This window comes from Hyperolius riggenbachi, chromosome 4 (genome assembly GCF_040937935.1).
Source record: "Hyperolius riggenbachi isolate aHypRig1 chromosome 4, aHypRig1.pri, whole genome shotgun sequence".
NCBI classification, from domain to species: Eukaryota; Metazoa; Chordata; class Amphibia; order Anura; family Hyperoliidae; genus Hyperolius; species Hyperolius riggenbachi.
Genome location: NC_090649.1, coordinates 183889931 through 183908116, shown reverse-complemented (window position 1 = coordinate 183908116; position 18186 = coordinate 183889931). Strand labels below are relative to the sequence as shown.

General features: G+C 43.0%; 1 protein-coding gene across 2 annotated transcripts in view; it reads right to left on the bottom strand.

The window, feature by feature from the left end:
- Nucleotides 1-18186, bottom strand: part of USP13 (ubiquitin specific peptidase 13) — a 136367-nt gene that overhangs the window by 57390 nt on the left and 60791 nt on the right. For both annotated transcript variants that reach the window (XM_068281067.1, XM_068281068.1), the window contains 5 exons: nt 15508-15629; nt 12271-12413; nt 10959-11143; nt 7160-7254; nt 5021-5208 (listed from right to left, as the gene is read on the bottom strand). In XM_068281067.1, coding sequence (XP_068137168.1) covers nt 5021-5208; nt 7160-7254; nt 10959-11143; nt 12271-12413; nt 15508-15629 — 733 coding nt within the window. The remainder of the gene's footprint in view (nt 1-5020; nt 5209-7159; nt 7255-10958; nt 11144-12270; nt 12414-15507; nt 15630-18186) is intronic.

Sequence of the window (18186 nt, the reverse complement as noted above, 5' to 3'; positions counted from 1 at the left end):
TGCAGCGTTACATGTAACGCAACGTGGGCTGTGTGAACAGCCCACTTGTGTTACATTGCTGTGCGTTGGGGGAGCGTTACAGGCGTGTGTAAGCAGCCTAAAGGGAATCTGAGGTGAGAGGGATAAAGAGGCTGTCACATTAGTTTCCCTTTAAACAATACCAGTTGTCTGGCAGTTATCCTGATCCTGTGTCTCTAATACTTTTAGCCATAGACCCTGAACAAGCATGCAGCAGAGCAGGTACTCCAACTCAGCTGAGTCAGATTTTACTGGATTAGCCATATGCTTGTTCCAGGGTTTTGAATCAGACACTACTTATGCCAGAAGATCGTCAGGGCTGCCAGGCAACTGGCATTGTTTACAAGGAAATAAATATTGCAGCCTCCATATCCCTTTCACCTTGGGTTCCCTTTAAAACCAAAACAACACTATCTGGCTCCAAAAAAGAGTCCTTTTTTAGATTAGTTTTATAGATACCATCATTACTCTTATCGTTCTTTTTTTTTTTCACTTAATGTTCACTTTAAAAAGAAAATTGACATGAAAGCTCAGATATGAAAGAGTTGTGCTCAGCGTCCTTCACAGATAAGCACCTGCTGAAAGGCTGCATGTCACATTTAAGGGAGCTGATGGCAACAGGTGTCTGGCAAGGCACTGTTTGGGGATCATTAATAGAAAGCATTTTGCAGTGTTAATGCTCCAAACAGCATCATGAAATTATGGCATGAAATTATGGCATGAAGTCACACACTACACACTACACCTGGCCAATATCTAATACACCATCAGCGTTCACAAACACCAATAAAATACGCCTGTAAAGAACTTTTAGATGTCACATGCTGCACCAACATATCTCTGTCATAAATCTTGAATCTATGATGTTGCTTAGGGTTGGGAATCAAAGTGGATCTTCGGACTGAAAGCTAAATACACTGCTGAAATACCGTATTTTTCGGACTATAAGACACACCCAGGTTTAGAGGAGAAAAATCAGGAGAAAAAATATACTAAACCTGTACATGGTGCAGGGGCGTCTTATGGATCTTTCCACCACTAATTATGTTCCCCTTGTGCCTTTCTTGTACCTCTTGTGTCATCCTGTGTTCTTCCTGTCCCATTGCATTATCCTCCATCCTGTGTCCTCCTCTGTCCCTTACTCTGTCCCTGTGTCCCTCTGTATCCTCCTCCGTCCCCCTGTGTGCTCCTCCACCCCGTCTCCACTGGTATACTGTGCAGCCAGTATGGTGCATGCCGCTCTCCCACACACAGGGGCACCTCTGGCCTTTTTGTCACTCCAGGCAGGAAAACCTGTGGCACCCCCTCCCCCTCCCTGGCCAGCGAGGCGGGGGCGGAGTTAAAGGGAAAAAAAATCACAGCTCCGCTTCACACTGGCTCTGTGTTGGGGAAGGCGTGGCCATATAGGAGGAGCAGAGCACATGTGCTTTGTTTCTATTGGCCCGGGGGGGGAAGCAGGCCTCAGTGGGGGGGTGTGTGATTCTTCAACAACGATGCAGCTGCAGCAGCCAGGTTGAAGTGAAGGTGCGTGTGATTGATAGGCACACCACAGAGTCCCGCAGTGGTGCAATACAGGGTCCAGCAGCGTCACCCTTGGCAACCAATGCGCCCCAAGCAGTTGCTTGTACCGCCTGTCCTGTCAGGAACCCCTGCCCACACATACCAAACATATTACATTGGTCTGCTGCTACTTGTTGTCTGTCACACTTGCGTAAGCAGGGGTGCCCAGAGGCTGTCTCCTCCTGTGTCACCATTCCGGTTAAACTGCGCAGTCATTACTGTGCAGGTTGCTGCTGTCGCCGGGAATAAGCTGAGGGGCCGCTGCCCAAGAACTGCCACTAAGCTAGTGCAGTGATTGGTCCCAATGACAAAGCTCTGGTCCCGCCCTCGAGATCACCGGCTCCTATTAGGAAGCAAGCAGGGAGCAGTGGGCCGCCATGATAGGTGGTCTGGGGCAGTGCCCCCCGCCTGATTGGTGGAATGCTTGCCCAAGCAAGGCTCTGCACCAGCTAATTCCCGGCAGCAGCGGCGCGTGCACAGTAATAACTGCACAATTCAACTGGAGTGGAGCCACAGGAGGAGACAGCCTCAGTGCACCCGTGCTTATGTGAGTTTTACAGACTGGCTGCAATAAGTTTAGTATGTGTGGGGAGACACAGTCCGTAGTATTCAGACTATAAGACATTCCAACTCCACGCACACCCCCACAACACCCCCCTCCCCCCTTCCCAAAATAAATCTCTGAGAATTTGTAATCGTGTTCAGCCACCTGTCATCATCTCACAAGACAATGGGCCTTATCAAACTTTTCTAAATATGGGTAATATCAAACTCATTTTAGGAATTTCTTGCTTGGTGGGAGCTTCCATAGGTATTTTATTGGTAAGGTTTGAAAATATCTAATTGGAGAAAACGCAGGAGAAAAGTGAATAGGATATGGGCTGATGCATCTGCATCATCACTTTGCTGATTCAGCAGAGAATCACAAGGTATAAGGGATGAGGCCTAGGACCCACTAGAGCACTTTCAGCAGCAACTCTGAAGAGCTGGCCAGTGATTCCAAAACTCACTATGCCAATGAAAGTGGATAGAGGTGAGCCCATTGCAGCATTTTGCTCTGCCTGCAGCGTTTTGCTTGCAATTGTGATTCAATGTTAAGTATACAATTGCTGCAAAATTGCTTTTCTATCGCTGAACAAAAGCGACTTAAGGCCTAGGACCCAATAGCAGCGCTATTCTAAGCGCTTGCTAATATAATGCTATGGAGGATTTGTAAAATCACATTGCTCAAGTGGGATCACACACATAGCATTATATTAGCAAGAGCTTACAGGCTCAGGCCTAACAGTGATTTTACTAACTGAACCACCCCGCCCTCTGACCCCTCAAAAATGCAATTGCAAACGCTATTTCTATTTGCAGTAAAGATGAAATCTCAACAAAAAAAATGCCTGGAATCGCTGCTTAAATTGCTTTACCAAACGCTAGCAAACAAAACCGCTGAGTGATTGTGACAGCAATCTGTAGTGGGTCCCAGGCCCAAGGCTACTTTTGCTTTGCACTTGTATAGTTTCCATTTTGACTCCCTGCTTTGCAAGAATGATGAAAAATAACTATCTGAAAGAAGTGCAGTAATGGAAAAATAAGTGATCATGGTCTGAAGTGCAACGTGTGGTCTAGGATTATTTGCTGCAATTGTATACCACATGTTATTGCCAAGCTTCCTCTGATGGTGGGTCAGTGATTAGTCAGTTTTTCCTTCTATTAGTCTACAGTCAGATGTTTATGAACGTCAACTCTTGGTGGTGTAACCATTCCTTTGACCTGATCAAGGGTAACATAAGTAGAGAGGAGTAGAGAGGATAATGAGCCTAGATAGTGAATATAGGTGTCTGTGGTGATTATCTTTAAAGCAAACCTGTAGAACTTAACATGACAGCAAACTGGAGACAAAACTGTATATTATAAAACCTGGCCCCTCAGAAGAGCAGGCTACTGCTGCAAATTAGACTATGTTGACCCCCGTTGAGTTCTGAAGTTTGGCTGGACTTCCTGGCTTGGAATCTGAGCCATATCAATGCCACACCTCTGCCAGTCCTTGCCACACCTGACTAGCCCCCTGGTGATGTCATCCCCTGACCTCTGCAATAGTATTGAGACAAATCCACTGTTAAAGAGAACCCGAGGTGGGTTTCTGACATCAATACTAGGACACAGGCACATTCTGCATACAATGCCCAGCCTCTGTGTCCTTACAGTGTGCCAGCAGTCCATACCCCCCCCCCCCCCCCCCCCGTGCTTTGCTGTCCCCAATATAAAAACAGACAGGCCAGCGACACGCAGATTGTCGCTAGTCAGCTGTTTACCTTTTGGCTGCCACTCAGCGCCGCTCCCCTGCCTCCTTTATAGAGCGGCTCCCTGCCTGTGTCCCCGCCTCTGTAAGCCGATAGGAGTAAGCTTACAGGGTCACAAATAACAAAATTGTTTTATAGTTGATTACAGGTTAATCCGCTGAATAGATATTGAATGTTTGCAAGTGAATCTACCACTGCTCACCACTGCTTGTGTGGTGCAATATGTACAATGTTCAGGACAATCTGCCAATGTTCAGGACAATTAACAAGCTGACACATCATTGCATTCCAGCGGTTCTGGAGGTGTGTTTAGCTTCCAAGGGTACAATGGTTAATTTGCATATATTCAGCAGTGACGCCCTGGGAGACATCTCAAGCTCACTGCAACCTGAATTATCGCAAATTCTTTCTGTTTTAAGAAAGCAAACTTTTGTTTTTCAGGACAATCTAAGGAGACATTTTCAGTATTCTGAGAGATCTTTGTTAATGGCATTCAATCTACTTAAAGTGAAATCAAACTTAAAATTACATTTTTTGCTTTAAAGCAGTAAACATGGTAAAAACAACTAATATGGAACACTATAAGACTTGTCTGATGTTATATGAATGCATATTTACGTGTCACTGAAGCTAATTAATATTGCTGGCTGCAGGACAAATTATTAGCTGTAGCAGAAACCTTTCTGCCTTTTTTACAAAGCTTAGTACACTTCCAACACAACCTGATAATTCTGTCCAGCAACAGCAAGCTTATCAATTAGCAGCTATACAAAGTGAAAAGCTTGAGTATTAACCCTTCCAGTACCTTGGAAACCAGTCAAATGGTTTTAGCTATTATTGTTATGCTGTGTTTTGTGTCTTTTTTTGTTCAAGATCTAGAGATGGGAAATATTTCATACATTTTCAGAAGCCAAGCCCCCTTTTACACAAAGTTGTACCCCCTTGGCTGCACACTGCTATGAATGAGAGTAATATTGGTTTTTCCACAACTTACAGCAGGAGAAAACCAAGAACTAGTACAGTAATGACAGTTCACTCATGAGTCAGTAGACTGCTAGAAATGTTCAGTGGGTGAAGCACTGGTTTATTTTTATAGTGGTAATTTGGTTGCACTCACAACTATGGAAGAAGAAATGAAAGACACTTACGCCCTCTGGAATTCCGGTATGCTGAAGACGACCTGCATCACAGTGCTGAGGTAAGAGCTGTTTCCCTGGTTCTTAATACCAGTATAGCCAGAGCCAAACATTGGCTTCAGCTTCAGTCCGGTCTCTTGGATGACTTCCCACTCACTCACCCTTGGTTTAACTTCATTATCCAAAACACCATTCTCTTTCTACCAACAACAAACAAATGATCTGGGTCAATTAACATTCACATGCAGTCACCCCGCTATTGAAGCCTGATAGACCCGGACACTCAAGATTATAATAGGAGAATGGCAAACAAATGCTGATGTATCTGCAAGCCTAATCATGCTGTCACTCAGTGAAATGTGTCATGTTATTAAAGTGAAACTCTACTCCAAACTGAATGTTCATTTTTAGAGGAAGTCAACCCCACTCTTCCCTCCTGTACGTTCTTCACAGGACATGTAGAGAATGCAATCTGTGCGCCTGGGAAAAACTCAACACAGTTGCAAAAGACAGGGTTTTGAGTTGAGTTTCTCTTTGATATCAATACAAGAATAGGAAATTATCAATCTAGGTTTTCTCGGCTTTGATCTGGGGGAATAATAACAGTCAATTCACAAATTTAGCTTTTATGCAAGTTAAAAATAACTGGTTATGAAAAAAGATGTCACCTTCATAACCTTAGACAATAGCTTTATAACCATACTTATGATTATGCAAATCTAATGTTAAAGGGAACCTGAGATGGACTTAAAGGACACCTGAGGCGAAAATAAACAAACTAATAAAATAAACGATTGTATCTATCTTCCTTCTTCTAAAATGACTTTTTAAGATATTCCACAGTTTTATTTTATGTTTAAATCTACTTTTTAAGTTTTAACTGTTTTATTGTTTTTGCTCAATGACACATTCATTAAAGTATGCGAGAGCTAAAATCTCTGAACGATTGACCCTTTTTAGCTCTTTCCTGTTCTCAGAAGCCATTTTCTGCCAGCTGGAATTTCTTACCAGTGAGGGTCACACTGTAGTCACTTCTTGTCTGAGTCAGGACTGAGTCAGCTACTTACATACCTGATATTTAACTCTTTCAGGCAGAGAAAGAAAAAAGGAACACAGTATAGTTATTTGTGTGCTTTGCACTGTACATACCCATGTCTATCGCATCATCTCACATGTCACCTCGGGTATCCTTTAATAAAAGGTTTGATAGTTACTTGGAGCCGCGCGTGTGCAGTAGAGCCGACTGGCGCGACTGAGCCAGATTACCGGGGCTGATTGCGGATGAGAGGAGGCACTCGGGAGGTTGGCGAGAAACACATCAGCACTCCTGGGGCCGGAGGAAGCCCTGGGTAAGTATCAAATCTTTTATTTAACCTATCTCGGCTGAATTACCGGGCTGCCTAGTGGAGGATCCAGGCGGCCTGTGAGGACGGCGATGGACCGATGAGGCTGAAGGGGGCTGGAGGAAGCCCCAGGTATGTATTTATATTTTATTTATCATCTCAGGTTTACTTTAAACAATACTAGTTGCCTGCCTATCTTGTTGATCCTCTGCCTATAATACTTTTAGCCATAGACCCTGAACAAGCATGCAGCAGATCAGGTGTTTCTGACATTATTGTCAAATCTGACAAGATTAGCTGCATGCTGGTTTCTGGTCTTATTCCGACACTACTGCAGCCAAATAGATCAGCAGGGCTACCGGGCAACTGGTATTATTTAAGATAAATACATATGACAGCCTCCATATTCTTCTCACTACAGTTGTCCTTTAAGCAGTCACTGGAACAATATCAGAGCCTGACAAGTAAGCTGTTGTCTGTTATTCAGCTAGGTACATTGCCTGTACCGCCTGGGTCTCAAGGTTGGCAATTCCCTTGCATCATAGGAAATATGGGCTGTAACAGTGCTTTATATTAAAGGGATTGTGTACTATTTCAGAATATTCATTTTAAATGTGAATATTATTGTTCATTTATAACGAACATGAAATATTACAAGTAAATATTTCTTCCACTGGTACTCCAAAGTACTGAAGATTCTGAAAACAGACATTAGTGTTGCTTTACTGATACAGTACGAAAATACAATCATGTGCAGTAGCTAATGAATAAATTACAGACACAAATATATATAAATATTGATACTAACCCCCTGCATTTGTAACATATCAATGCCAAAGTGTCCAAGATGTTTGGCAAGGTGGGGATCGATCACAGCCTCCTCTTCATCAAATGAATATACATCTGGAAAGGAGAAAAAAAAGTAAGTAAAACAAAGTTTTGTAAGAGAAATCTATACTACAAGATTGCAGAGGCAGCCATTGTGCTGACTTTCTATTAAACTTTTGCAGCATTTAGGGCCCTTTCCCACTTACTGTGTTGTACTGCAACTTTTGGTGTTCTTTTTCCACTAGTGTGATTTGTTTTTTAAAGAAGCGCAATCACCATCCTGCTGCATTTTTCCTGCATTTACACTCCTATACTAAGTAAAAATCAAGGAAAATCAAGCTGCTATGCTATTTCCCGTGATTCGGCAATTCAAATAATTTTTTCCCCGTTGGAAATCACAAAGGACCGCAATTGCGCTGTACACCCACAGAATCACTTTAATGGTAAAAAGAAATAAAACTGGTTGTATGGCACAATCGTGACTGCAGTTGGATTTCTTACCATCACAGATGGGAAATAAGCATACAGCAAATGAAGGTAGATCATTGATTATTGAACTCAGAAAGCTAGCATAACATACATTAGACTATCGCTGTTTTTTTTCTTTTTAGACATACATCAGAAAAGGCAACCCTTGTATTTCCCTCACTACAGATTTCCATTGAAAGATGATAGATAAAAAGAAACAATTTGCAACCCTGGGTGGTAACAACTGCATGCGATTTCTGAGAATATATTGTGCAGTCTTCAAAAATGTTGGTGTACAATCCATAAGAAGAATATTAAAGTAACCTGACCTCCACCTGCCATACAAAGACAGTGGTGCTCAAAAGACATGAGTAGAATCATTAATTATTGCTTCGCCAATATTTATGTGAAAATGCATTTTCCTTGCTTAGGCCCGTTACACTTGCATGAGAGAGTTGTGTCTCCACTTTGCTACAGCAAATGGCTGCAAAAGCAATGAAAGTATATGGCGACTCCGATGAAGGGCAGCAGCATGTTACCACAAGCGCCACGCTTAAAGAGGAACTCCAGTGAAAATAATGTAATAAAAAAAGTGCTTCATTTTTACCATAATTATGTATAAATGATTTAGTCAGTGTTTGCTCATTGTAAAATCTTTCCTCTCCCCGATTTACATTCTGACATTTATTACATGGTGACATTTTTACTGTGGGCAGGTTATGTAGCTGCTCCTAGCTGTTTTGGCTGTTAGAGGCAGCTGTAAACAGCTAATTCCTGTCTGTGAGCCTTGTTACATTGTAACAAACTGCCAAAAGTACCTCGGTACTCAGAGCTTCTTGTGGGAGGGGTTTCAGCACAAAATCAGTCTTACAGCGCCCCCTGATGGTCTGTTTGTGAAAATCACTATATTTCTCATGTAAAAGGGGGTATCAGCTACTGATTGGGATAAAGTTCAATTCTTGGTTGGAGTTTCTCTTTAACACAGTGCTTGGGGTAATGGAAGTCTATGGACTACACAGTAAGTGTAAACAGCGGAGCATGGTGCATTGAGGTCCGTGATGCACAGATTGATGGGAATCCCAGTGATGTATTTCCTGTTCAGCAGGAAGTAAGTCACTGAGCAGGGAGAGGTGCTAATGCATATGACTCTGTCAGTGTGTGGGGCGAATGCACGATGGGGGCGGTGTCAGTAAGATAGGTAAGTGTAAAAACAATGTGTTTGCTCTTCACTTATTCGTCTGTGTCGCTAAGAGATTCAGCATGATCTCTTCACATTGCAGGACATCTATACTCATGCTGAACTCTCAGCTGAGGCCATTCCTGCAGTGAGCAATAGACATGGAAAATAGTGATCTACCCGGTTGGAACATATGAGGCCAGAGTGACATTGGAGGACACCCATACAAATTTCAGATTTGCAGCCTAAACAATCATGAAGTTGTTCAACAATGAACAATCATGTTCTTGTTACTTCAACTTGTGTGTTCCAATTACCAGTGCAAATGCCCCGTTTCCACTTGCTCTGATTGCATCTTCCCGCATGAATTCGGGACTGATGGCCTATATTTCAATAGGTTTAACACTTCATTTCACAATTGGCTGCTTCCAATTCAGGTGCAGGGAAAATAAATGACTGCCTGTTGCATTTTTTTCGGATATTGCATCTGAGTCCCCCTTGACAGGCTTTGAGCAGGGGGATTAATATGCCATTTCACATCAGCATGAGTGGCAATGTGTGGAAATGCACTAACAACATGCTCAATATACGCTTATGACAAAGGAAATTCCAACTGCATTAAAGAGGAGCTGTTAGGTATTAGGTCTCAGAGAAAATAAACACATATATCAGTAGCTAAATATAGGCTCTACTTACATTACATATGCATTTCACTGTCCACGTTTGGATTTCACAGAATTTTTATATAGTATATGCAGAGAATGATGCTCCTGACAGCTCATGGCAGGCTCCATGTTTGTCTGTCTCCTATGAAGCCAAATGTGTCGTCATGTCCTCCCTGCTTCCTGATCACAGAAAAGCTCATACTGAATAACACTAGTTTGCAGTGAATATTAATTAGCCATGTGGCTAGGAACAATAGCGGACTCCTGCAGTGTACTCTGCCGGGAGATTTATCAGTGCTGTGCGCTGGACTGAGTTACATGCTATTGTTACTTGACCCTGTAACTTCTCATTAGCAGCCGAGGGGAGGGCCCCAGAATGTTTTGCAGTATGGTATGCGGCTTGCGTCCTCTTAAGAGCTTGGGTCTAACAGCTTTGCTGATAAGCATACATCAAATGAAAGAGAGATTTGTATCTTCACTATTGCCTTTTTGGCTTCCGTCTAAACTGTTTAACACAGGAGAATAGAGGTTTAAATTAGCTTCTGCAGCCTGACAGTTACTCTTTAAAGAAAGGTCCAGACATGCAGGTTTGACTTCCTGAGTACACCAAAATATACTTTCACATGAAATACAACTAAACAACTGAAGTCTGCACCCGATCAATAGGCTATATTTGCATTACCGATCTCCTATGTTTCGCAAGTTATAAAACTGGACAGCAGCTGCCCTATCCATACAGTCAGAGAACTCACCACCTGTTTAACTCCCTGTCTAAGAACCTGTCCCTATCTACCAGCTGTTTCCCATCTCAACTGGCAGACATCCTTACTGCGATTTAAAACTGTTTAGAAATAACAGTAATTGAGTAATTAATCTGGGAGCCACTAGACATCTTCAGAACTCAGTGTAAGCAAAGCTATGGAAAAAAATTGAGAATGTAGTGGCATTACGTCGAAGAAGTAAAGATGTTCTCTGAACAGGAAGTGACATAATCATCACAATTCGCTGCCAGCACTGTGTGAACACAAGTTAGCTACTGCCCTGTCTAATCTTATCACGGGTAAAAAAAACATCAAAAGGAAGATATGTTGCATTATTAATCTAGCCTCAGTTTTAAAAAAATTATTGAGATGTGCATTTTGTTTTAACTATTCTGTTTTCAAAACCCACTGAAATTCTGCACACAGCAAATATGCGTGGTAAATTGTGGTAAATGGTCACTAAGCATCCTTAACAGGACTGCCTTTGTCATCCCAACGTCTGTTTTCATAAATCAGTCCTGATGTAAAAGCAATAGCAGGATAAAAAATTTTTTATAAATTCAAAGACATTAATAATATCAAATTACAACTTGGCCATCTTCTACAGGGCATTTTCAAGTCAAACCAATACAATAAGGAACACATATTAGGACATACCAACAATGATAGAAGCATGTTCTATATGGCAGTTACTCTACTAGGACATACCTGCTCCATCAGGTGTAATTGATCCGAGTCTCACAGCCAGTGGGTACCCCATTTGTTTATGGTGTTCTAATGCGTGGCCATTGCCTCCATTGCCTGAGCAGAACCAGCGTCCGCACAGGATTGAGCCATCTGTTAGGTTTAGCCACAGGTTTTCTCTGAGATCACATTTTGTGCACTTCCAGCCACTGCAGGACAGAAAAGTAATATGTATATTCTACTATTCAGTCCATCAAATAGTTTTGTTAATCTTACATAGAAAAAACATGGTAATGCATTATGCAGTGCATGACAACTATCTGCTTTGTACACACTGGGTGAAACTACGCAATCAATGAATGTACAATATGTACACTTTAAGAGGTTGGCAATGACATGTATTATTCAGGTGTATCCTTGCCATGCTAGCAGTTTAGTGATTAGCAGCATTGGGGAACAGAAGTAGCATGCCAAAATACTGAATGTTTATATGGTAAGTGTCAGACCTGGGCTGGAGCATGGAAGGTTCATGTTCAGGCTTTAAGTTAACAGTGAAAATATACCAGGCATCTGCTATAGATCCACACAGTACCGGGGCCAAGCACTGGTTGCGTGCCTATTTATGTAATACCTGGTACACACCATGCAATTTCCCGTCAGATAAATTGGATAAATAGATAATTTCCGACAGCTCCGATCTGATTTCCCATCGTTTTTTTTTTCTGCTCAACTTTCTGATCACTTCTATACAAGAACGATGAGAAAAACGATTGGAAATCAGATCAAATTATTTATTCGACACATCTATCTGACAGGAAATTGCATGGTGTGTCCCAGGCATACGTAGCAAAGACATCTGGTAACCTCTACATATATGCCATCTCCCACAGTGGACAGCAGCGGACCAATGGACATTCAGAACAGACTCATGCTTTCCTATGTGCTCATCTACACATGTCCATCTTTGCCGTGACAGTTTGTTGCATTCCCGCAATGCGCAAACACAACATTCAGTTGTTTCAGAAAGCTGATTTGTTGCCATTCATCTGATAAAACAGTGCGCATGTGCTCCTCAGTGCTATACACACTGTAACGGCCCTCTGCAGTGGCAGCTTGTATCCACACTATATGGATATGCTGCAAATCCAGCATGTTTGAACCAGGCCTTAGTGCTCACAAATAAACATCAAAATACCTAAAATCAAGCATGATTCAGCCTGGCTGTACTCCAAGCAATTACAAATTTTACAAGGTTGTATAATAATTTCACAAATATTAAGGTCTTGGATGCCTAACCACCTTAGCTAAATATTTGGAGGTAATCTACAGAACTCACCTTGGTGGAATCTTCACACCATTGTCCATTTGTACAAGGTTATTCGCAAATTTGGACACTTGTAGCTCTTCCTCCCATGACTCTTGTTCTAACTTTCTATATGGGGACTTGGAATTCAGGACAGCATCACAGGCTATAGTTACCTGCATACAGGAAGATAAGGACTCGGTTAAACCACAGTTAGCTTTGCACACTAGTTACATTTTGCATAGAGTATCAAATTGATTACAAATGTATTGTGCAGCATTGGTTTAACATATGTATATTACAAAATAGGGGTATAATTCTCATTAAAGTGAGCCCCAAATGAAAATAAATTGATGAGATAAACAATTGTATTTATCCTTCTACATCCTAAAAATACCTTTTAAAAAATCCCATTGGTTTCATTTTATATTTAAACATTTACAAAGTAGAATTAATGTTTTGTTGTCTCTGCTTAGTGTCGACCTATTAGCTAAGTGTCCCTAAATGAAAATACCTGAACTATTGATCTTTTCTATCTCACTCTGCTCTTAGAAGTTGTATTCTGCCAGGAAACGTTTGTGGCTGTAATTTGCTCAGTGAGGTTTACAATATTCCTGACAAGAAAAATAAAACAAGTTAAACAGCCTGGTTGTTAATATGTTTTTCACTGTACATACACGTTTATCTCATCATGTCACATGTCACCTTGGGTACACTTTAAAGGAAGCGAGGAGAGGGCCAGAGCATACCACTAAGGCTGCATCTGAAATGACCTCCTAGTGTAATAAATGTTAGCACTTGTTTTGGATGCAGGGCATGCATTTTTCAGTCTAATAGAGGCGGTGTATGCCTATGCGATTAACCATTCAATTGCAGCATGTGTTTAGGGATGCGCAGCCTTCCCCCCACTTTTTCTTAACACTTTAAAGGAGACCTAAACTAATAAAAAAAAAGCCAGTTTAACTTACCTGGGGCTTCTAGCGGCTGCCTGTGCCCACGCCGGGACAAGCTCATACTACAGTCCCCCGCAGCGACCCACTTTCATCTCCGGCGGCTCTGCCAGTTGTTGGCCGCGTACATCCTCGAATGCGCTCCTGTCGACCTCCGACTGGCTGAGTTGCCGGAGACAAAAGTGGGTCGCTGTGGGGGAACGTAGGATCAGCTTACCATGGCGCGGGCACATGTCGGCAGCAGTGGGCTGGTAGAAGCCCCCGGTAAGTTTTTTAAGTAAAGTTTGCATAAGGCTGACAAGAGATACACTAATGTGTTATACAATGTAATGTGATGCTTTATGATCTGTTGACTATTACACACCTGAACCCTCCATGGCATCTTTATATTTGATATGGATAATATTGAAATGTTGGATGTTTCTTTTGTCCTCCTTTGAATTGCTAAAGGTGGCCATACATTGGTGGCCAATCGATCATCCGATTCCGATTATTACAATCAAATCAGATAAAAATCAGAGCCACCAAGTGCATGCCCAATCAACAACGCAACCAAATTCGGGACTAAATTAGTCACATTAGTCGAATGGACATGCTGCAAAATGTCGGGCCATCGTGGTCAGTCGGGTGCGCAGCAGTAACAGCGAGCGATATCAGAACAAGCAATGAAACTCCCAGCTCTCTTTATGTATAAATGTGTGTATATATATATATATATATATATATATATATATATATATATATATATATATATATATATATATATATATACCCCGTATATACTCGAATACAAGTCGACCTCATGTATAAGTCGACTACTATATTTGGCCCTCTTAAGCTGGAATTTCTTATTGATTCAAGTATAAGTCTACCCAGCAAAGTTAATGACTGCACTTGGGGCTCAGGAGGGGTTAATGACTGCACTGCATACATTATTGCAGCCATTAACTCCTCTTGTCCCTTAAGTGCCAATACCTCCTCCAGGCCCCTAAATGCTGCAATTATTCACTTCTTTGATGCAACCCAGTATTTTCCCCCTGCCCCTTTCCTTGTTAATTGTTGTGGCCAGGACTTTTAGACCTCTGTTTTCTTGGTATTTCCTTTCCTCACAGTATCACTTACCTCTGAGTAATTTGCTGCAAACAGGAATTTCACTATTAGTACACACATTACTCAGTGTGCTCAGTGTTGTCCGTCACTTGTGTATAAGTCGACCCATATATTTTTATAAAAGTGAATCAGATCTAAATTTCTAGACTTATACTTGAGTGTATACAGTATGTATATGTGCATTTATACATTGCCTGTCCTGTGTCGCAGTGCCCGTCCTCTTCTGAATCAGCTGATACACTCCCCATACACGCTGCCGATGCATAGCACGCTGGAGTGCATGTGCAGTCAAACACACATGCCACGCTGGCCGGCGTGTATAGGAAAGAGCGGCGGATTTGAAGACGGACGGGTGCCAAAGACAGACACAGGACAGGTAATGTATAAATGCACATACACATACTGTACATGTACATACATTTATAAATAGGGAAACAGCAGTAAGCTTGGAGGTTTCCCTAGAGATTTTATGCTGAAATTGATCGGGAATCGGCCTGTGATGTATGGGCAGTTGACAAATCTCAGATTCGGTTAGAGAGAGATTTGTCTTTTCGTTGATTGCTAGATGTATGGTTGCACACTATAAACCAGTGTTAGTGATGCGGTGCATCTCGCCCGTTGCACCGCATTGCTAAAAACAGGCCTTCAAGGAACACCGCACTATTGTTAAAATACACTTCCGCACGTATGTGCTGCAACGTCAACGTGTTTAAAGAAACACACAACGCCATAGACTAACATGACTGCTGGGAAGATGCAGATCGCCGCAAGTCGATGCAGCACCACAGCGGTAACGTAGTTCTGGCCCTGCATCGGGAATGCGCGAAAATGTCACTTCCATCACGTCGCGCCGTAATATGGCAGTATGAAAGTCTCCAAAGACTTTCATTGACCAGCGGTGGGGTGTGTGGTAAAAAATACCACACTGCACTGCCCCAGTGTGAAAGGGACCTGAGGGATAGTTATTGTTGAACTTGTTTAAAAAAAAAAGGGGGGGGGGGGGTTTACACTTTGCTGCTTGCAAAATACTAACACAATATGCAAATCATATGCCCTGCGCCTGCAATTAAATTAAACCTAACCTTTCAGAGGGATATTGGCTTTCCTCCTTCTCCTCACATCTGTTTATTATAAGTAATCTTGCACAGTAGAAAAGGATCTGTTTATGTCATCTATTGCATAATTCAACAAACGTCACACATTCACTGACCAGTGCTGGCAGCTCCTCTATGTTAGGCAAAGGAATTTCAAAATGATCTGGAAATATAACAAGTTTAGCTTCATCTTCATACTCGTAATCATCACTGTTGAAATCTGAATCAATTTCAAGATCTGAAAAACACAAAACAGTTAATTACTTAAAGGATCAGGGAACCAGTTTATAAAATGGTTGACCCTGGGCTTTTCAAAGGCACATTAGTAAATGAGTTTTCAAATAATTAACACTTACTACTCATGAATGTTGATGACAGTCTATTAATGCACCCTCTGTGAGTCAGACCCTGTCCTGGAAATTACAGCAATGACAGATGCCAAAGGTTGTTTTGTGGGTTCAAATTGAGTGTGTTAAGTAAAACTACTTCTCTGTACATTCTTAAGTTACAGCCTTCCTGTTGTAGCATGATGAAAATGTGTGTACATATAATACCAATCGTACTTAGAACTTGCTTGTGTTAAGATTTTCATTCCATGGGTTAAAAAACAGTGCTTTATACACTCACCAAAAGGATTATTAGGAGCACCATAGTAATATGGTGTTTGACCCCCTTTCGCCTTCAGAACTGCCTTAATTCTACATGGCATAGATTCAACAAGGTGCTGAAAGCATTCTTTAGAAATGTTGGCCCATATTGATAGGGCCAGGAGTCATACATGACAGGGCCAGGAGTCACTGAAAACGGCTTCTGACCGGCTCATTGGCGGGATGATTGGCGGGATGATTGAGATCTACGTCCTATCAGATCCGCACTACCACATGCAGGACGTAGATTTCAACTGCATTGGTTCGCAAATAGTTAATATTACAGAGCCACACTAATCCAACATGCATACAGACTGTTTTGGACTGGTTGATCTTCATCAGTCCATGGCATGGATTAATATGACTCTATAAGGTTGTTTATGTAGTTCTCACTGAAGTTGTATTGGAGATTCCAGTACCAGTGGATTGTTTTAAACCGAGCAAAGTAGATGTGTGTTGGTTATAATAAACATGTGTTTGCCACATTAGAAAATGGTGTATGTTGCCTAATTAAAATGTTTTAGCTCCTCTACTCTTACCGTAGACCAGGTTTCTTTTCCTTAAACACACTGGTGCTGAACTTGTGGCTTTCCTATGTAGAATGTCCTCCATTTTAAAAATGGCGATGACCCCATAACAGTTTCTGGGTCAGCAATCCATTAACCAGTGTTTATTTTAACCACTTGAGGACCGCAGTGTTAAACCCCTCTAAAGACCAGGCCATTTTTCAACAAATAGGCCACTGCAGGCCCGTACAACTCAGCACACAAGTGATCCTGCCCCTTTTCTCCCCACCAACAGAGCTTTTTGTTGGTGGGATCTGATCGCTCCCCCAATCAGGCCCGTTTCTAGGGCCGTGCGGCCCGTGCCGCCGCCCTGGGCGCCGAAGGACTGTGGGCGCTGTAATGGAGGGGGGAGCCGCAGCCGCGGGGAGGGCAGCCCGACCTCTCCCTCCCTTCCTCTCCGCGGGGCGCCCTCCGTGCTCCCCCCTCCGAATGTAACTGCAGGGAAGCGCTGTGTAGGGAGGGCAACTCACCTCCCTGGTTCCAATCGCCTCCTGTCTCCTCTTCTGTCTTCTCCTCATAGCTGCTCATACACACGCTGCTTCCGGGTAAACAGGAAGCAGCGTGTGTATGAGCGGCTATGAAGAGAAGACGGAGACAGGCGGCGATTGGAACTAGGGAGGTGAGTTGCCCTCCCTACACAGCGCTTCCCTGCAGTTACATTCGGAGGGGGGAACACGGAGGGCGGCCCGTGGAGAGGAAGGGAGAAGTCGGGCTGCCCTCCCCGTGGCTGCGGCTCCTGCCTCCATTATGGGGGGGCAGTTACCTATCTAACCTATACTGGGGGGCACCTACCTAATCTAACCTATACTGGGGGGGGGGGGCACCTACCTAATCTAACCTATACTGGGGGGGGGGGCACCTACCTAATCTAACCTATACTGGGGGGGCACCTACCTAATCTAACCTATACTGGGGGGCACCTACCTAATCTAACCACACTGGGGGGGCACCTACCTAATCTAACCTATACTGGGGGGGCACCTACATAATCTAACCAATATGGGGGGGCACCTACCTAATCTAACCACACTGGGGGGGCACCTAGCTAATCTAACCTATACTGGGGGACACCTGCCTAATCTAACCTATACTGGGGGGCACCTACCTAATCTAACCTATACTGGGGGGCAGCTACCTATCTAACCTATACTGGGGGGCACCTACCTAATCTAACCTATACTGCGGGCACCTACCTAATCTAGCTACACTGGGGGGGGGGGACCTACCTAATCTAACCTATACTGGGGGGCACCTACATAATCTAACCTATACTGGGGGGCACCTACCTAATCTAGCCACACTGGGGGGCACCTACCTAATCTAACCACACTGGGGGGCACCTACCTAATCTAACCTATACTGGAGGGCCCCTACCTATCTAACCTGTATTGGGGGCACCTACCTACCTAGCTTATACTGGTGGCAACTATACTGGCTACCTATATTGGAGGCACCTACCTAACTAACCTATACTGGGGGCACCTACCTATCTAACCTAGGCTGGGGGCAACTATTCTGACTCCCTATATTAGAGGCACCCACCTAGCTAACCTGTACTGGGGGCACCTACCTATCTAACCTA